General features: G+C 39.4%; 1 protein-coding gene across 1 annotated transcript in view; it reads left to right on the forward strand.

The window, feature by feature from the left end:
* Nucleotides 1-10,039: 10,039 nt before the first annotated feature.
* The window catches only part of CHMP4C (charged multivesicular body protein 4C), a 30,809-nt gene continuing 19,191 nt past the window's right edge, over nt 10,040-21,657 (forward strand). The window contains exon 1 of the mRNA XM_010378466.2: nt 10,040-10,416. Coding sequence (XP_010376768.2) covers nt 10,227-10,416 — 190 coding nt within the window. The 5' untranslated portion in view covers nt 10,040-10,226. The remainder of the gene's footprint in view (nt 10,417-21,657) is intronic.

Consider the following 21,657-nt stretch of genomic DNA (forward strand, 5'->3'; position numbering starts at 1 on the left):
ACAATCACCTGCACTTTTGACGGGAACTAGAAAAGTATTCTATGCCTCCTATATACTTTTGGGGATTCCCAATCATTAATCATTGAGGAAGGGGGAAGGGTGACACTAGGAAAGAGTAATCATTACTTCTGCATTTGCTCTTGAGTCAATCTATTTAAGATTTCCATCTCAGAATTGCTTGAGTCTCTGGAGAAACTTTAAATTTTAGAGCTGTAGGTAACCTAAGATGTCATCTGGCTATCCCAGCCTCCATAGCTTTTCTTTTATTAAGATGAGAAAACCAGTTCATAGACGTTAAATGATTGGCTCAATTTAGTGGATGAACCAGGACAAAAAATGCAAGTACTAAAGACTTCTGGTATTCTTGGATCTAGGGATCAGTGGCTTACAAAGATTTTATGTTTAAGTTGATCAGATCAATCAATAACAGGTTTCTTGGAATTTTACTAGGTGTTTGGAATGTTCTGGATAGGTGGCAAATATATGTTTTATCAGTCCAATTAGTCTGGATGTATTTTTATTTTTCCAGTTCTTGGACACCTTATAGAACATCAGATGATTAGAGTAGCCAAGATTGCAGTTGCTGCCTCTGCTTTCTCTATTTAGTCTCCTTTGCTGATTTCTTCTCTAGGTGCTACTTAAACACATCTATTTCACTATGTTTATGTCTTTGGTCCATTTATCAATTTACATCCTCATACAAGTGAAATTCCCATGGCTTTCATATTAAAGCCTCTCATACCCATATTCTCAGTCCTGAGAACATTTTACCAAACGTGAAGTAGCTATTTCCAACTGTCTGATAGATCTATCTATGTGTCGTCATATGTCACGGTGTCTTAAGTCCAAAATGGGATACTTTCCTACCATATCATCCCCTTTCTAACAAAGGCAGCCTACCACATACTTGTTTCATTCAACCAGTCAATCTTGGATTTATTCTCCACCTCTCCTTTCTTACTTCTCGTGGAAGTAGCCATTAAACACTAGCAGTTCTCCCTCAGAAATGTCTCTTAGGCCAGGCGTGGTGGCTCATGCCTGTAATCCCAGCACATTGGGAGGCTGAGGCGGGTGGATCACCTGAGGTCGGGAGTTCAAGATCAGCCTGACCCACATGGAGAAACACTGTTTCTACTAAAAATACAAATATTAGCCAGGCGTGGTGGCATGTGCCTGAATTCCCAGCTACTCGGGAGGCTGAGGCAGGAGAATCGCTTGAACCTGAGAATAAGAGGTTGCAATGAGCCGAGGTCAAGCCATTGCACTCCATCCTGGGCAACGAGAGAGAAACTCCATCTCAAAAAACAAAAAAAAGAACTTAGTCTCTGTAGTTATCCTCAGTGACTACCCTTTAAAAAAAAGTTATGATTACTGAAGAATAACATTTGGAAATTAAAATTAAGAGGGGAAAATGCCTAATGTGTTGTCATATATTTGAAAAGAAGGCAGTGATGTTTATATTAAAATTCCATATTATAGTGATTATTTACCATAAGTTATATTATTATGTATAGATTTTAAATCTGTCATATGAAAAATTTCTGCTAAATATAATATTAATAAATGTGGATAAAACAGAATAGTTGTTAATTGAGGTTATTATCCTTTAATATGAAATTTACAAAGTGTTATAAACTAGCAAGTGTGGCTTTGAATTACGGGTCAGAAAATATCCCTCTTTCCATCCCACTGAGGGCAGGGTGTACTTTACCACCTCCTTAATTTCGAACTTGGCCATGTAACTTGTCTTGGCTTACAGAACATTGGCTGATTTGACCCAGGTAGACGCCTTACATGAAGTTTGGCTTGGCCCTTGTGCTCTAGTGGTCCATCCATAAGAGGAACATGGGACAAGTAGCTACTGCCCTTCAATCTGGGCCCTAGAATGAACACATGTGGAATATACCTGAACCCAGCCCACAAACTGGAAACAAGTTCAGTCAATCCATAAACTGAAGAAGAGCTACCAAGCCAAGTCTTTTTCCAGCCCAGTGAGATCTCATTAGACCTGCAGGTCTGTGAGCATGAGTATAAATCCTTTTGTTGTATGTCCTGAGGTTTTGGGGTGTTTTGTTACACAGCATCATCATGGCAATATCTGACTAATATACAAGTAATGAATAAAACAAATAAAAAGTGAGATATTCCGTAGTTCACATGACAGAATCATTTTTCCTTTCTGGATATCAGTCTATCTTGCACATCATGTTCAAAATCAAATTTTGAAGAGTCTAAATTCAAACTTTAATAATAACAGCTGCAATTATTATTATTTCTTACTATGTACCAGGCACTTAAAAGGATTATTTTATTTAATCTTCACAACAACACTTTTAGATACTATTATCCCCATTCTACAGAATAGCTTATAAAAATGACTCAGCTCCTGCCTCCCTCTCTCCCACATATAAAACTACTCTCTCTTTTCGTGTCTCCACTGACCTCTTACCTATTTGGACTTACTAGTTGTCCTCCTGCCCAACCTCAGGGACCAGTCTCATAGTCTGGAATGCTTTCTTCTTTCCCCACATTTGCCTGGTTATCTTCTCCTCATCTTTCAGCTCTCAAAAGAGGCATCTAGGACCTGCCCCAAGTTGGATCAGGTCTTTTGTTCTATGTACTGATTTCGTATTGTTGCTTTAACAAATTAGCATCTACCTAGTGGCTTAAAACAAGACAAATTTAGGCCAGGTGTGGTGGCTCATGCCTTTAATCCCAGCACTTTGGGAGGCCAAGGTGGGCTTATCACCTGATGTCAGGAGTTTAAGACCAGCCTGGCCAATATGGTGAAACCCTGTCTCTACTAAAATACAAAAGTATTAGCTGGGCATGATGGCAAGTGCCTGTAATCTCAGCTACTCAGGAGGCTGAGGTGGGAGAATCGCTTGAACCCGGGAGGTGGAGGTGCAGTGAGCCAAGATCATGACGTTGCACTCCAGCTTGGGCTAAAGAGCGAGACTCAAAACAAAAAACAAACAAAACAAAACCCACAAATATTATCTTAAAATTCTGGAGGTCAGAAGTCCTAAAATCAGCGTGTTGACAGGGCTGCATTCCTTCTGAAGGCTCTGGGAAGGATCCAATTCCTTGTCTTTTCCAGCTTCTAAAGGTTGCCCAAATTCCTTGACTCATGACTCCTTCCTCAGTCTTCAAAACCAGAAAGAGGCATCCTCAAATCTCTTCCTCTTCCACACCAAACCTTCCCATTTTTTCCTTTTGCCATGTCTATCTCTAACCCTTCTGCCTTCCTCTCTTAAGGACTCTCGTGATCACATTGGACCCACCTAGATATTTCAGGATAATCTCATTTGATGAGCCTTAACTTAATCACACCTACAGAGTCCTTTTTGCTGTGTAAGGTGACAGAGTCACAGGTTCATGGATTATAATGTATACAACTTTGAGGGCCATTGTTTTAACTACCGCAATATATATTCTCAAATTTCTCATAGTATTTCCATAACATTTATCACAATTTCTGAGTTTATTTTTGCATGATTATTGATTAATATTTGTCTCCTCTTTGTCACCTGAGAACAGAGACTGTGTCTTATTTATTATACCTCTATCTGATTGCTCAATGCTTGGCACATGGTAAAACCTCAAAAAATATCTGTCCACTGAATCAATGAATGAACAAGTCAACACTGATATACACCGCCTCCCATGTGGTTATACTTTCAATTGGTATTAATAAAAATACAAAATTCAGAACAAAGAACATGAACATGGTAGTTTGTTCACTGTGGCTGGCCACTCAAAACCACTGGGAATATTTTGCTTGGTTCTGAGAACCATACTTCAAATGTGAAAGAGGCAAATTGGGGCATATATTTAAAGGAGGGCAGCAGGATGGCGAAGGAACTAAAAACTATTATGTAAAACTGAGAGTTTATAATGTTTAGGGCTGAAGCAGTAGAGATGAATAAGGGTGTCAAGCAAAGGAAAACCTATCATCAAAACTGCAATCCCTACTATTATCATGGCAGCAGTTATGTGTGTGAGTTTTGAAAAGCATGGTTTTTTTAAGCAATAGTTTGCCTTAGCAGGTAACTTTGTAACATTTTCTCAGGTAATTATTCTTTAGAGAGATAAATTTAGTAGTCCTGATAAGCATACATAAGATTATTTTGAAATGATGGCTTAAATTGCATTTTGGCACTAATGGGATATTCAAAATAATTAATCTAACTATAGAAAAAAAATTCTGATGTTGCAACAACACCTACTATTAACTTTACTCCTTAAAATTCTCACCAATGAAAAGAATCAAATATTTAAAAATATGAACTAATTTCTCAAGAGTATATTTCCTTCCTCCTCTTCTTCTTCTTCTTTTTTTTTTTTCCGAGACCGAGTCTTACTCTGTTGTCCAGGATGGAGTGCAGTGGCGCGATCTTGCCTCACTGCAACCTCTGCCTCCCGGGTTCAGGTGATTCTCTTGCTTCAGCCTCCTTTCTCCTGCCTCAGCCTCTCGAGTAGCTGGGACTACAGGCTTGTGCCACCACGCCCGGCTAATTTTTTTTTTGTATTTTTGGTGGAGACGGGGTTTTTCCGTGTTGGCCAAGCTGTTCTCAAACTCCTGACCTCAAGTGATCCACCTGCCTTGGCCTCCCAAAGTGCTGGGATTACAGGTGTGAGCCATCTCGCCCAGCCTAGAGAGTATATTTCTTATAAGAGGAAGTGATTGCCTCCTTCTCTAATGCTAGGTGCAATATGTGTCCAAAGTTTTTTGTTTTTTGCCCAAATTAAGATGGGCCAGACATTTTGTGAGAGTCTTTGCATACTGGGTCTGAGATTTGATGCTTTGATTCTTTTTTGTATTATCAGAATGATAACACAGATTCTTGGATCTAGGAAATGTGTTTCCAAATATTTTCATATGCTGTATCATCATTTGGATATTTTATCACTTATGTTGTATTTCTTTATGCATTCATTTATTCAACAAATATTGATAGAGTGTCTACAATGTGCCAGGCTCTGTTGTAGGAATTGGGAAAATACTGGTGAAAATAAAACAAATAAAAATTCCTGCTCTCAGGGCCAGGATTCTGGGGGTGGTAGGGAAGCAATGGAAAATAAAAATTTAAAAATGCAGAACAGTGTAAGATAGATAGTGGTAAGTACTCTGGAGAAAAATAAAGCTGAGAAAGAGGATTAGAGTTCTTTTGGGGTACAGAAGTGAGACAATAGGGTTGAAGTTTCTGATATGGTGGGACAAAAATGTGATAAAGATCTAAAGAAGGTGAAGAAGGGAATGAAATAGGTGTCTGGTGGCAGGTTTCTAGGCAGAGGAGCAGCCTGTGCAATGACAGTATGCTTGGTGTACTCCAGCCAAAGTGAGGACACCGGCGTGGCTGGAGCAGAGTAGATGGGGATGTATGGTTAGGGAGACACAGGTGAAGTAAACTTAGGGATCAGTATTACTTCACGTAGGGGCTTGAAGACATTTGTGAAGACCTTCACTTATAATTGGAGTGAGGTGGGAAGTCACTGGAGGTTTTCATCTCCGTCTCCATCTGTTTGCTATGTAGGGAGACTATAATAGGGTCAAGGTATTTGTAGGAGAGTCAGAAATCTAGTGGGATAATCTGGGTGAGAGATGACAGTGGTTTCAAGCATGGTGCTGATTATATTGATGGTGGCCAGTGGGCAGGTTTCCATCGTAGTTAGAACTTACAGGATCTGTTGATGGATGGGATGTGGGTCAAGGTTGATTCCAAGGTTTTTGGCCTGAGAAAAGGGAAGCCTGGAGTTATTACCTAAGAGGTAGAGGAGCAGGATTGGAGAGATTAGGTGTGTTCCTTGATTAGGTACAAATCTCATGTGATTGTACTCAGGTATAGTGAAACTCTAGAGGTAAAGGAAAGCGTAGAAATCAATTTTAAGTAGGTAATGTAGTAACAGTAACATTGAGGTGGGGGCTATATTTCACTTTATATCCATTAAGTGGTTTGCATTTAAGTCTAATGAAGTTTAGGATTTTTTTTTTTTTTTTTGAGATGGAGTCTTGCTCTGTCACCCAGGCAGGAGTACAGGGGCATGATCTTGGTTCACTGCAACCTCCGCCTCCCAGGTGCAACCATTTCTCTGCCTCAGCTTCCCGAGTAGCTGGGATTACAGGTGCCCGCCACCATGCCCAGCTAATTTTTGTATTTTTAGTAGAGACAGGGCTTCATCATGTTGGCCAGGCTGGTCTCGAATTCGTGACCTCAGGTGATACGCCTGCCTTGGCCTCCCTCCCAAAGTGCTGGGATTACAGGTGTGAGCCACCGTACCCAGCTGAACCTTAGGATCTTTAACTTCTTTCTGATCAAGGATGAACAAAGGTATGAAACACATGAATAAAGAGCTATGCAGGCAAAACCCAGTCATAGGCACCATCTACCTTCATTATGACTTATGATAATCAAACTTTTAATTTTGCAAAATTATAATTTTTTAAATCATAGCGACTTGTGTACTCAAATGTGACTGAGTATTATGTACGATGGACATTTGGTTCTAAGAAACAGAACTGCTGATAAAAAGAATGTGTACATGCTTGTTGAGCTGCTTAATAAATAACTATTTGATGATGATTCTGCAGTATGTTTAAAGGCAATCCTTCTTCTGTTGCTTTAGAGAGTTCATTTGGCATTCTAAAAATGGACGTAATTTCAGGGGGTGGCCAAAATGTATCAATTAGCCTGACAGCTAGGCCTTTTTAACAGATCTATAAATTTCCAATTTCCTTTGCCCTCTTAACCATGGTAAATCATCCTGAACAAGATCATTCTTTTGAACAACAGCCTCCTTATTAGCTGAGATCAATTGAGATTAGAAAATGAAAAATAAACTAGATGCTAAGAACTCTTTATGAAACCACATTTGTAGGATGAGTATTGAATGAAGATTAATGTGTTATTTTTGGCTTCTAAATAACTGATTTAAAATTTATTTTCTACATCCCACTGCTGGATTAAACACTAATATATATATTTAGTTGGTTTACTTGCTTGCAAGTATTATCTTTTCCTCTTTGAGCTTATGTATTAATGGAAGGAAATGATTTTTAATTTAAATGTATCTTGCTTTGCACACCACATGTGTTTCTGAAAGAGCTACACACTAAATTGGTTAAATGGATTATTTTTTCCTATTGAATTACAAATTAATGACTAGCTTCTTTGTTTTAATGTCTGATCGATTTTCATTTGCTTTTTGAATAAAATACAGGATCCTTAGCACATCATGTGGACCTTATGTGATCTGGACTCTGTCTACCTTTGTAGGCGACCTCACCACACTCTCCTACTCTCCTCTTCTGTCTCTAAGCCCCAGTGACACTGACCTTTTCTCAACCCCTAGTACTTCAGACTCAAGATTTTTGCACATATTGTTTAAAAGTTTTAATTCTCCAACATTCTTTGCTTTATTAAAAATATAGTACACATAGTGCATTGCTTTCTTAATTCTCCATCTTCCCTTAGCTAGAAAGTAGCCTCCAAAAATGAATGTATTTTCGTCTTTTTATTCACTGCTGAATCTCTGTGTCTAAAAGTGATGCATAAATGAATGAATAAATTGATAAATGAATAAGGAATTCCTTATAATGGAATAAAAACTTCCCTTCTCTAAAACAAGGTAACTTCTAGTCATCATTCAAATTCTAGCTTAAATGTCACTTTTTCAGGCCACTCTTCTATGACCCTAAGACAAGATCGAGTTCCTCTATTATTTATTCTTATAGATCCTATACTTTTCTATATAGTTTATTAGAACTCCAACTTATAAAGTTTATTATTTGTGAGATAATTTGCTTAATTTCTGTGTTCTCCCCTAAGCTGTAAGCTCTGTTGGGACAGACAATGTTTCTTACTCTTACCTGTATCCCCAACACTAGCACAATGCCTGGATCATACAGACACTCAATAAGCATCAGTTGAATGAAACCATGGATGTGTGGATTAAGCAACTCCTCAGTTATAACTTTGTCTCTCTGTTCTACTGTCCAATGTTCTCACAACAAAAAAAGTAATTAATGAACCCCAAAAGAATGCCTTAGTATTCTGGATAAGTTCTTATTTCAATGTACTCCTCCATGAATTCAGTAATGCTTGGAGGATCCCTTAAAGATAATGCCTAATAATTACCTCTTCACCCCATGCTATTTAATTAAACAAATACTTAATGAGTTTTTCCTCTAGTCCAAGTTGCACAGAGGGAAATAGCATCATGTAAATAGTGAAAAGACCATGTGTTTTCAAACAGAAAGATCTCTTTCACTTTTGCTGCCTGTTAAATTTGGTTATCAACTGAGCCTTGGGTTCTTCATCTGTCAAACAGAAATAGCAATACCTATTTTGCAGGGTTTATGTAAGGATTAGTGATAAGCATATGTATATTGACAAGCCTGACACATAGTCAGTGCTCAAAAGATGGCAGCTGTTATTACTGTCACTGGAAAGTAAGCTCTTAGAGGGCAGACTATACTTGCATTCCCCATACCTTACACTCAATAAAGGCTGGTTAAACTGACTAGCAATGGGAACCATAGCAGAATATGTGCTACTTCTCAACTCTCAAGGCCCTTAAAATTCTAATCAAGAAAATACACTCCAAGACATATTCATGAAATATTTAGATAATAAAGAAAAACAATACTTATTACAACTTATAATACACATGAAATTAGAGCAAAATGTGTGTTATAGACCATACATGCTTTACATGGCCAGCCAGGAAATGATAGGAAGTGGCTGACTGCAGTTACTGTGAAATGATGAGTTCACATGTTTGTGTGTTAGAAGACGTATACCGTAAGCCTCCTATGAAAGTGTTCAATTTGTTTGGCAAAATTTTATGCTATCTATGCCAATGTTGGATAAATAGATTAACTTGCAGTTTTGTGTTTGTATGCTTGCAGACAAAATTGGGTTATCGATCTTGTGTATCAAGGTGAATTTGTCAGAGGAATGGGTGTTTTTTTTTTTTTCTTAGACAGTGGCCGGCTAACAATTGCAAATAGGTTCTGATGATGTTGGGTAATACTGCTCAAATAGGGCTGTATTATGCAGAGCACATGGCAATCCTTGAAAACTAAAACAGACAATTCCACTTCTTTGTAGTGTGCTTGGCACAGGTTTGCAGTTGTATTGCATCATCTATAAGCATTACATATGGCTGTCCTTTCATCTTACCAAATTCTTTGCCAGCAGACCTAATAGATGGGACTGAGATAGCAAGCATGAACAAAAGAATGTTTCTCTTCTCCAGGATATTCTCTACTTTTTGTTCCTTAGGTTTCTATATAATGGCATTTGACACAGACCCAAACACAAAGGCAGCCTCATTTAAGGTTTTTGATAGGTTGGCGATCATTCAGAAAACTTCAGATTCCTAGTTATAGAATTGAATCCAACCACCAACACACTCCAGAAGTCCTGACATTAGGAAAAGAGATGGCCACCATCTTTAACCCACTTCAAGTCCTGTAAGGATGATCTAGAATCTACTTTGTGCCAACTAGCAGCCAGGCACACATCAATCTGCCCAGACTACCAAATGCAGAAACAAGCCCAGTAGGAGTAACTGCTCCTAGGTTGCCCACACACCTGCATCCTAGTGGCATTCAAATATCCTGGAAGCCTTTGTGTCCACACACTCATACCTACATGACAGACACTTAGAGGAAAAGATCTGAATATTCTTATTCACAAGAACAGAGGCCTGAATACAGGAACACTATGCTCACGCACACACAAAAGACACGCATGGAATAAAGCATTTTGCATATCCAGCCTTGCGCACTTACACTTTCAGGTTCTGCACAAGACCCCTGGACATCGGTTTGCTTTTCATTGAGCGGTTCACAAACTAATTCCTCGTTCCTGGGAGAGTACCTAGTGTGGTTTAAGCCAGTTTCCCACGGTCTTTGTCGGTATTTTCAACTTTTCTGTGCTCTCCCTCAACTCCCAGAGGGCCGGGTGGCGCCGGCCAGCCGACGTCCCAGCGGTGCCCTCCCCGCCCAGCCGCTGTGCCGCGGGGCGGGGCCGAGTTGGCAGCCAGGAAATGCCCTGGAGTGTGTGTCACCTGTCCAGGACGACTTGTTGATTCCCAGGAGCGCCGCCTTTCCGGTCTGGGTCCCCGAGAGGACTGCTTTGCTCACCTGTCCCCTCGGCACGGCCCCAGGGAGCTCCCGACAAGCCCCCGGAATCGCTCTCCCTCCCAACTCCACAGCAATGAGCAAGTTGGGCAAGTTCTTTAAAGGGGGCGGCTCTTCTAAGAGCCGAGCCGCTCCCAGTCCCCAGGAGGCCCTGGCCCGACTTCGGGAGACTGAGGAGATGCTGGGCAAGAAACAAGAGTACCTGGAAAATCGAATCCAAAGAGAAATCGCCCTGGCCAAGAAGCACGGCACGCAGAATAAGCGAGGTAGGCTGGGATCTGACCCACAGGCAGAAGCCCATCTGCCTTTAGCCCTTCCCTTGGGGACAATCGGCCCACACCACTGAGGTCCCCAGGTGGCCAGGTTTGCTCTTGCAGTCTTTCCTAGGAACTGGTACTGACTTTTAGGGCCCTGACTAGGGTGAGCTGAGCTAGACGCTGGCACTTATCGCAAAATGTAAGCGGCCGCTAAAAATCTCAGTAATCAAGATGAACAATACTTTAATGCAATACCTAAAGGACTCAGAACCAATGCCAAGAAAGAAATGATGAAGAAGATATCAAAATTTTAAATAAAGATAGGATTGGTATTTTTTTTATTTGCCTCTAGGTCTTATATTGTTATATCCAGTACTTCTTTATTTAAAATTATTTTTTATAATGTGATGATTTGTTCATCGTGGATTTTTTAATATTAATTTTGAATTTTAAAAATTTTGCATTAAAATATTATCTGTCTTGATTACTGAGTGTTTTTGCACCCCTGTAAATTTTGCTCCTGGTTCAGCTTTTTCTAGGCCAGCCTTGCTGACTCCAACACTAACTATCAAGTTTTCTGCTGTATATTTGTATATTAAATTACACATTTTAACTTGCAGGTAAATCTTCAGCAAAGCATATTCTAGTGCATTGTGGTTTACCTTGCTCCTCAGCTGTGGAAAGCTTTAGCTGGATGTTCGGCAGTTGAAGTCTTAAAAAAAAAAAGAGGAATTAAATATTAAATTTGCTATCACTGACTTTTGGCACACACAAGGGACTTTGAGTTAATAATAATTCTTGGTGTTCCTGTTGCACCTTGAACACCTGTTCTTTGCCAGAGTTAACTGATTGCTTCAGTATACACCTCCTTCTATAGGAATACCACTAAACATCACCTGTGGCACAGATAAAAACTCAGTGAGAAGTTGAAGTGATTTGCTCTTGTAACACAGGTTAATGGCAGACCCAGAAAAGGAAGTGGCAATATAGGACTCTGCTTACCACCAAACCCAAATATTTGCATCCTCAAGTTGGGCTTCTTTAGTCATAATGAAGCCTTGGGAAGATTTTGGCTCAAGGATTTGGCTACAGGATGCTGCCACTGTTTAATGCAGGAAAGGAAGGATGTCTCAAGGAGTTGACCTTGAGAACTCTGCCTCTTCCCGTAAAAGTGTGACAGCTGCATTTATGCCCACTTACTACCAACAATAAAAAGACTGTTTTATTGCGTATAACTTTTGCCCATATTATAGCCTGTTTTAGAGGTAAGTACTGATTTCTACTTTTACTTTGTGCCTGAAAATATTCTGGGAAGTTATTCAATGGCAATTTCTAAAGAAAGACCATGTCATTATGGCTTGCTAAAAATGTTGTTGGTCATTTTGTAACTTGGCCCTTCCTCTTCAGTTTGATACACATTCTGACATTTGTTTAGTGTCTCTCAAGGGTTTTCTTCCCTTTGCCATCTGTTTGGATCTGTGTATAGCTTTGTCTACCATGGTTGCTCAGCAAATATTGGTGGTGGTGGTTGTTTTGAGACAGGGTTTAACTCTTGTTCCCCGGGCTGGAGTGCAATGGCGCGATCTCGGCTCACCGCAACCTCTGCCTCCCAGGTTCAAGCGATTCGCCCGCCTTATCCTTCCCAGTAGCTGGGATTACAGGCATGTGCCACCACACCCAGCTAATTTTATATGTTTAGTAGAGATGGATTTTCTCCATGTTGGTGAGATGGGTCTCGAACTCCCGACCTCAGGTGATCCACCTGCCTTGGCCTCCCAAAGGGCTAGGATTACAAGCGTGAGCTACAGCGCTCGGCCGACGTTCATTTTAAAAATCTGGAAAATTGACCATTTCCTTTTAGGAATTGGTAAAAATGTAAATTTGCTTTCAAAGACAGAGTGCAAAATAATGTGGGTTTTACTGATTTTTTTTCAGAAGTACCCTTCAATTGGCAATGCACAAAAAATGAATCTCAATTTGACTTTATGAATAAAGACAAAAAATTTAAAGGCAGTGCTAATTAAGACTACCAATCTAACTTCCTTAAATCAAGAAAGTTATAGATGCAAGTATGAAGAGCAAATAACTTTTTTTTTTTTTTTGAGACAGGATCTTACTGTGTCACCCAGGCTGGAGTACAGTGGCATGATCTCAAGTCACTGCAGCTTCTACCTCCTAGGTTCAAGTGATTCTCCTGCCTCAGCTTCCCGAGGAGCTGGGATTACAGGTGTGCACCACCACGCCCAGCTAATTTTTGTATTTTTAATAGGGACGGGGTTTCACCATGTTGGCCAAGCTGGTCTCAAACTCTGGACCTCAAGTGATTCTCCTGCCTCCGTCTCCCAAAGTGCTGGGATTACAGGTGTGAGACACTGCGCCCAGCCCTAATTTTTAATAGAAAAGTCATTAACTTTGTCCTCGAAAGCTTCACTGGTGTTAGTGTCTGGAAACTTCCAGAGCTTCTAGAGTGACTCTAGGAGTAAGAAGAGGCTGGTTACCATGAGGTCATCTGTAATCTAAGCTATGGAAGGAATTCAATCTTAGGCCCATGCATTGGTAACATGCTCAGTATCAGCACCTTCCAAATAAACCGGATAACTTCATATACTTCATAACTTTGCATACACAGTTACTGTCTTCTATTAGCCACCAAGTGATATAAAATAGTAAAATAAAGCCGGATATACTTAGTACTAAATGGTCCCTGTGTGACACAATGCCGTTGTTAGAATGGCTGTAATTTATATGATAATCAGGGTGACATAATTTATGTGCAATTGAAGTTTTATTATTAGAGATAGGTGGTCAGCTAATATATTCTCTGAATGGCCAGCTAGCATTATATTAGAAAAGGCCACACTCCTAGCCACTTCAGATTCTTCAAAGATCAATTTCTCTACAACAACAGAAGCTTTGACAGCATTCTAAGTGTCAAAATGAGCTTGACTGGTAAAATGAAAAACTTTTAATTGGCATAATAAATGTTAGAAATGGGGTGGGACATGGTGGCTCATTCCTGTAATCTGAGCACTCTGGGGGGCTGAGGTGGGCAGATTACTTGAGGTCAGGAGTTTGAGACCAGATTGGCCAACATGGTGAAACCCCATCTCCACTAAAAGTACAAAATTAGCTGGATGTGGTTGCGTATGTTTGTAAGCCCAGCTACTTGAGAGTCTGAGGCAAAAGAATTGCTTGAACCTGGGAGGTGGAGGTTGCAGTGAGCAGAGATGGCGCCATTGCACTCCAGCCTAGGCGACAGAGTCAGACTATGTCTCAGTAAATAAATAAACAAATAATAAATAAATAGATAAATGTTAGAAATGGGATCTCACTGGTGAATTTTTTTTGAGACAGAGTCTCGCTTTGTCACTTAGGGTGGGCTGCAGTGGTGTGATCAGGGCTCACTGCAGCCTTGACCTCCAGGACCCAATTGATCCTTCCACTTCAGCTTTCTGAGTAGCTAGCACCACAGGCATCCACTACCACACCCAGCTATTTAATTTTTTTTTTTTTTTGTATAGGTGAGGTCTCCCTATGTTGCCCAGGCTGGTCTCAAACTTCTGGGCTCAAACGATTCTCCTGCCTCAGCCTCCCAAGTTGCTGACAAGGCCACTGGGCCTGGCCTCACTGGTGAAATTCTAGGTATTTTAAATATGTGGATTGCTAAAACAGTTTAGAGACACTTCCAATACCCTTGCCACCCCACCCCCAGGTATGAACAGGATGTGAATCTACTAGGTGTATAATTAACACTAGAATGGTGCCTGAAACTAGATCTCAAATCAGTGCAGTGTTCAGTCTTTAGTTTAGGTGGGTTTCCAATGGAGTGCACCTCTAACAGGGCACAGCATCTACCAGGGAACGTTGCTGTCTTCCTCAGTGAGCCTTTCATGCAGGGTGAATGGGAGCACCTAAAACTACCTAGAGTTGGGACTTCATTGAGCTCATGGCACAGGTTGGCAAATTATTGTTATATGCTTGCCAGTGTATGTTTGTTTAATAATGTATATGCAGAATTTAGTCTGAAATTTGCTTTCATTACAACTCATAGCAAGGTAGTACAGGGGTAGCTAATTCTCCTCCCTTCAAATTTTTTTGGCAGTTACCATCATCATCTACCAAAAAGAACCTGAGTAAACATGAACAAATTGATTTTGCAACACTTGCTATCCAAGGCTCTATTGATCCAAAAGAGTAACAGTTGGAGCTTGAGTTATAATTTGGTTAAAAACTCTAGGAGGCCAGAGATTCTTGAATGCAGTTTATTTAGATTACTGTGCTATAACTCTTGCTTTATAGGTAGTAATCTACTTTGTGAAAAAGCAAACTTTTAATATATTATTTAATTTTTGTTCTACTTCTGAGCACTGTATCTTAAAGTCACCTGGATGCATGGAGCCCACCCCCGTTTATTCTGACATAATTGACTGGAGTGGGGATCAGGCATCTGTTTTTTTTTTTTTTTTAAAGTGCCCCCACCTGATTCTGACCTGTGGGCCAGGGTTAAGGATGGGGAACCTAAATCCATAGGAATGTTAATGAGGTGGAAAAACAAGATCTGTTGCTATACCAGTGCTTCTGACCTCAGGGGCTAAAGGGTATCAATATCTCAGCACACTGCAGAACTCTCCTGCCACAATGATCTGGCAATACACACCTTACAGGTCACTATTCCAGCTTTATTTATTTATTTATTTTTTGCTTAAATATAATATCCCTATCTATTTTTTTGCACATTTAATAGAAAGTATCTTGGTGTTGTAGTTAAGAGCCTGGGCTTCAAAGCATACAGCCAAATAAAGTCCTACATTTGATTTCCATCCCTGCCTGGCCACTTAGTAGCTCAATGACCCTAGACCAATAATTTTGCTTGTCTAATCCTGTTTCCTTATCTGCATAATGGCAACGATGACATAAATCCTTGGAGTTGTGGGGATGAATGACATTATTGGATAAAGCATTTAGTGCAGTGCTTTATAAACATTAGCTCTTGGTATAAACTAATTACATTTAAAAAAGGGGTACTTGGCCCAGTTTTTGGCCAAATTTCGTCTTCTGGAATACCATCAAATAAATCTACTTCATCTGTCCTATGAAGGCCTTTCATATATTTGATGACAGAAATCAATTCTTCAAGTCTCCTGTTCCTTGCCTACCTTTTCCACCCTCCTCAATGACCCCTTACCGTGCTGAGGTTTTCTCACTAGGGGCAGGTCAAGGATGAGGCAGGTGAGATGTCTAGGACACAATTGTGTGACCTGAGAGTGAGTGCCTCCTTGCAGTTTGCACACTACATGCCTCTTTTTCCCTCTCATCCTAGTCCTAGCTCTGTTACTTGCCTTATCCCAGGCTTAGCAGCAACTCTAAATATGTAAATATGTGAAAATGAGTGGATCTAGTCTGGCGTTATTTGTGGGCTGATTAGGATTAAGGGTTGAGATGGAGAGAAAGCAAATTTGGCTAAAACCTCTACTCAGTGTCATTACACACAATTCCAGTGAATATTGGGTTTGGAGGCTGTTCTATCTCTTCATCAGGTGTCCATTTGGTGAAGTGAGTTTCCAGGACAGAGTCCTCTATTGAATAAGCACTCTCACTTTGAAGCCTGGGCTGTATTGGTAAGGATGAATTTGCTTTCAGAATGTGATGTGGACTTGATATTCCTTGGAGAGGAGTGTGCACAATCCTACTTTTAGCTCGTGGGAAGAACCTCTTCAGTCTCTTAATTTTGCTTTTTATTGTAGTTGTCATAGAACTCAACTCTGCAGTCCTCAGACACTGCAGATCAGAAGGACATCTGTGTAAAGAGAGTCAGCTAGCTGAATGTCAAACTAGTGATAACAAAACCATGGCTCAGGTAAAACAACACAGCCATAGACTGCAAGAGATGGATGGAAGTTCCCTTGGGAGATATAACTTACCTAGTAACCTCTATTCTTAAGACAGTCTCTCAAAATGTGGTACTCAGATCACCTGCATCAGAATTCCTTCTATATTTCACTCATAAGTATTCACTAAAGATTCTAATTTAGTAGGTTAATTATAGGGTCCAGAAATCTGGACTTTGAACAATTAACTCAATGACTGCTCCCCAGTTTGAGAATCTATGAAGTATTATTCAATGAGCTGTTAAACTGGAAGGGATTACTCTCTATTTATTCTGTTTTCTTCCTCACCCATTCGTATTGTTTCTCCCTTCCTCCATCATCACTCAGATAATTGGATGAAATATTTTTCCATCTTTCCCTCTGCTCACTTTTTTTTTTTTTTTTCTTTTTGAGATGGAGTCTTGTTCTATCACCAGGCTGGAGTACAGTGGCATGATCTCGGCTCACTGCAACCTCTGCATACTGGGTTCAAGTGATTCTCCTGCCTCAGCCTCCCGAGTAACTGGGACTACAGGTGCATGCCACCATGCCCAGCTATTTTTTTTTTGTATTTTTAGTAGAGATGGTTTTCACCCTGTCTCAGACTTATCTAGTATTCAAATTAGAACCAGGCATTAAAATACCTTGTTTTGTGTGCCTTTGATTGTCTGATTATTTTGTACCGTACTCAGTATTCTAGGGCCTGGGGAAAAAAACAAAACAAAACAAAAACCAACGAATGAAAAAAACTCTTATCCCTGGGGCATTAACAACCAATACCTAGGCCAGATCTTACTCCCCAATCACCTATCCCTCTCCTGGAAAAGATAGATCAGTGGAAACATGATCCTCCCCTCAACCTTCATCCCTAATTTCCCTCCCTTACCAGAGGCTCCACTTGGGCTTTCACCCCACAGTGGGGAAACCTGAGACATGGGCACCTAGCCCTGGAGACCGTCTTCACTTAAGCTGTTGTTTTAAACTTTGAGCTTCCCCACTACCTCCCTGTCTTCTCTGAGCTGTTGCAAGGATCCAATATAGACCAACACTGCACTTGCACACTTAGGTACTGGCCAGCACAGAGTGGCCTGGGCTTGTTATTTCTTTTGTTCTGTTAATACAGTCTCAATTGAATATGATTTTTCAGATACCCATTTCACTCGCTTTTTTCCCATTGGATGTGGAAAGAGTTAAAACTCCCAGCCAAATTACTCTCCCATGGAAATCAGTATGTTCAGCTGCATTTCGTATTTGACATTTATTTCTATTAAATATCCTCTTATTTTTAGTTGTTTTAGAATTAAGATTTTAATTCCAATTTTATTGTCTTATATGCAAGCTATTTCTTTGAGTTAAGTTAGCCACAGATTTGATCTGCAGCCTCTATTGTTGTTGTGGAAGTTGTTGTTAAAACATTGAATAAAACAGAACCAAGGACAGAACCTTGGCATGCCACCAGAGACTGCATTTCAGGATGGCCTTTGCATGATAGCAACCGTGTTTCATCAGCTGAGGCGGCAGTCCCCAACCCTTTTGGCACCAGGGACCAGTTTCGTGGAAGACAATTCATCCATGGCTGTTTGGGGGTAGAGGGGATGGTTTTGGAATTAAACCGTTCCACCTCAGATCGTCAGGTATTGGATTATCATAAGAAGTGCACAATCTAGATGCTCGCATGCGCAGTTCACAATAGGGTTCTGTTCCTTTGAGAATGTAATGCTGCTGCTCATGTAACAGAGCGTGGAGCTCAGGCCGTAAGGCTTGCTGCCCTGCCGCTCATTTCCTGCTTTGCAGCCCATTTCCCAATAGGACACGAACCGGGGTTTGGGAACCCCCAGAGCTAAGGTGGAATCCCAGTTAGACAGATCAACACTCAATGAATTCAGGTGTTCATCTAACTATAAATACACCTGACCCACATTTCTAGTCCTTATCATCTTATTTCTGCAGCTTTTTCTCTTTTATTCAGCAATGCCCTCAATATTCCTTGTGAATAATATTCCTAAAACTGAACTATATTTACACACCTGGGGTTCACAAATGTTGGCTTCTGAACTGAGAGTGTGTTACCTTCATCAGATTCTCTGGAGAGCTTTTTAAAAATGCCACACCAGGAGATTCTGTTTGAAGGGATCTGGAATAAGGTTCAGGATCTTGGTATTCAAAGATTGGGTGATTTTGAAGTGTGTAATGTTTGGAGGCTAGTGGATGGTCTACGGTTTTTCCTTGAGTCAGTATCCAGCAACCAAAAGAAAAGAAGCCTATGAAATTATTTTGGTATTTTTCATAGCTGTGAACTCATATTGGCTTAGAGTAATCATCATCTTCTAACTCCTCAGAAACTGGAGTATTTTTGTTCTAGAATTTTGCTTTTAGTGTGTGTGACACAGTTCGCTGATGGATTGTAGCAACTTCTAGAAGAACAATTGCTACTGTTCCTTATGTTATATAACATTATATCTAGTTTTTTTTTTCATGAATTCGGAGCAGTATTGTAAATATTTAAACATTTATTATTATTACTTATTTAAATTCCACAAGGATGAAAGGCACCACATTTGGGGAAATATTTACATCAAGAAAATAATAAAATTCCCTTCATTTATACTATTTTGCAGTTTATTGAGTCAGCCAAAATAAGGTAGAATAAGTTAGAAAAGGTATTACTAACACCATGATTATGCCCAAGTAATGGGATTTACACAGTTTCAAGGAATTACGACAAGAGAGTACTGTGAGCTTACCTAGACATGTGCTTAGTACAACTAGTTTATTTCTCAATATTTAGGACTACTTATTTCAGGTGATTTTTTAAGATAACAGAAAATACCAGATACTCTAACCAGTGATAAATAAGACAAGGGATCTAATACTCAGTTAAATAAAAATTATAAGGTGTGGCTTTGGGGGTCAGCTTTGGAATGGGTAAGAATTATCTATTTTGGCATTCGTTTTTTGTACTATGCCTAAGTACATGTGAATCTATTTGTACTTTTAAGGAATAAAATTATCACAAAACTTAAAATATACAGATGATGTTGTTAATTTGTTTTTAAATATCACATTCTCAATCTGCTTTAGTAAACTTAACTAGTTCCTTTTTTTTTCTTTTTTTTTTTGAGATGGAGTCTCACACTGTCACCCAGGCTGGAGGGCAGGGGCGTGATCTCAGCTCACTGCAAGCTCTGCCTCCCAGGTTCACACCATTCTCCTGCCTCAGCCTCCTGAGTAGCTGGGACTACAGGCGCCCGCCACCACACACGGCTAATTTTTTGTATTTTTAGTACAGATGGGGTTTCACCGTGTTAGCCAGGATGGTCTTGATCTCCTGACCTCATGATCTGCCCGCCTCGGCCTCCCAAAGTGCTGGGATGACAGGTGTGAGCCACGCGGCCGGCCATTTGATAGAAGTTTTAACAAATACACAGTTAGTTTAAAAGTTTGCAGAAGAAGAAAAAATAAAATTAAAAAACCCAAACAAACAAAAGTCTGGATTAAACGTAAAACACACAGTATGCCACTCTGAATAATTGACTTTTCCGGTACTAGACATTTTGATTCTTTACTTCAAGCAGCTGGTGCTGATAGGGAGTTACTTGTTGGAAATATTTAGGACCCTATCCAAAGCTTCTAAGATCATGGTTTAAAGCAGTAAGAGCTATTATACCTAGACCAATGGCTCTTTTAACCACTGCTAAGCCCTTTTTTTCAGGTATTTCTGATTTGTAGGAATTTCCAGGTAGCTAGAAGCCCCCACTACTGTTGCTCTGCACAGCCTCCATCATCTCTTCCCCAATCTATGAATCTAGTGGCTTAAAATACCAACATTGTAATCACTACTTGCCAAAGAAGACAAGCCCCCAAAAGCAAGCAAACGAGAATGGTAATTTTAAAATTACAGGCAAGGAAAAGTAGGTCATTTTCTGTTAACAGTTGGGAAACCTTGCATTAAAAGTTAAATTCTTGATTTGAAAATTAAAATTCAATATCAACTATCTAGCTTAAATGAAATAAAGTTTACATGTGTATGTTTAGCCTAGATGGAAATTTGGAGGAGTAAAATTATGCAACTAAATATTTAACAAGCACTTTGGACATTTTATTCTTTATTTCAATATGAAGTCTTAGTGAATCTTTTTGGCTCTATCACATGGTGTTATATGCTACATAGTCATACTGGGCACATCTCATTTGCTGTAGTGGTAATGTTGTTCAACAGGCCTTGCTCGCTTAGCAGTGCTATTCACATTATCATTTCTTTCCGTATATTTAATGTGCACAAAGTGAAAGCAAATATAACCTTGGAGTTTGAACAAAGATATTACTGTAACTCAAAACTTCTACTGTGTTAACTGTAGAAAAAAATTATGATCATGGTCAACCAATTTTCAAGTATTTCAAAGACCCCATATATAAGAGCCTGTGCTTTATTATTTTGTGAGCAGTTTGAAAATGTTTATTTATGAAAACTATATTGATTTGTTGGTGTTACTTGTATTTGAAAACATTAAAGAATAGTATAGTTCATCATCAATTTCAAGGTGAATCTATTCTTAAAGGAATTCAAATACTAACAGTCAACTTGAGGAGCTATATATTTTTAAAGATTTTTTGACCTTAGGGTCTCAAAGGAATAGTCATAGAACCACAGACAGTGAGACCTGAAAGGGGCTAAAGGAATACAGTTTTCTGGTTCTTGAACTTCAGGTGGTAGAGCACCTGCAAGCCACAGGCACAGTATATGAAATATTGCTGCATCATATGACTAAGGAATACATTTTTGCAAGTAGATAATAGAACCATATTAAATATATACATAATATATTATATATAATAAGTTACATCTATAGGTACACACATCTACTTTGTAAAAGTAAGCATAATCAGCTATTTCTGAGTTTTTTCTGTTAAAATTTGCTGGTTTCATATTTATACTTAAAAAATATTCTAGATGATAGCAGGCCCACAAAGTTTACCAATTTGTGGGGTTATTAATAACACTAGCAGCAAATAAAAAGCTCATTTATTCAATTAGTTATGTATTCTGACTGGTATCAAACAATTGGGTTTTTACAAAGAATATCAAATAGATTTTAATTAATGTATTGGTATGTTCGTCGAATATGTTAATTTCTCTTGCCCAGCAATTGACTTCTGAAGCAATTAATTATAAGAGATGAGAATTTCAGTGAGTATTTAAAATAAGTCTATTATGCAAGCATGTCTTCCTTTTTTGACAACTCAAGGCACTTTTAGATCATGAACTTCCCTTCTCAGATTTACCTTTTTAAATATTCTCTTGCATGATATCCTGGTAGCAAGAATTGCCTCATCTTCAAAAACAACCTCAAGCTCTTTAGAATGAGGAGCATCATTTCTGTTG

Source organism: Rhinopithecus roxellana, chromosome 9 (genome assembly GCF_007565055.1).
Source record: "Rhinopithecus roxellana isolate Shanxi Qingling chromosome 9, ASM756505v1, whole genome shotgun sequence".
In the NCBI taxonomy this organism is placed as follows: domain Eukaryota; kingdom Metazoa; phylum Chordata; class Mammalia; order Primates; family Cercopithecidae; genus Rhinopithecus; species Rhinopithecus roxellana.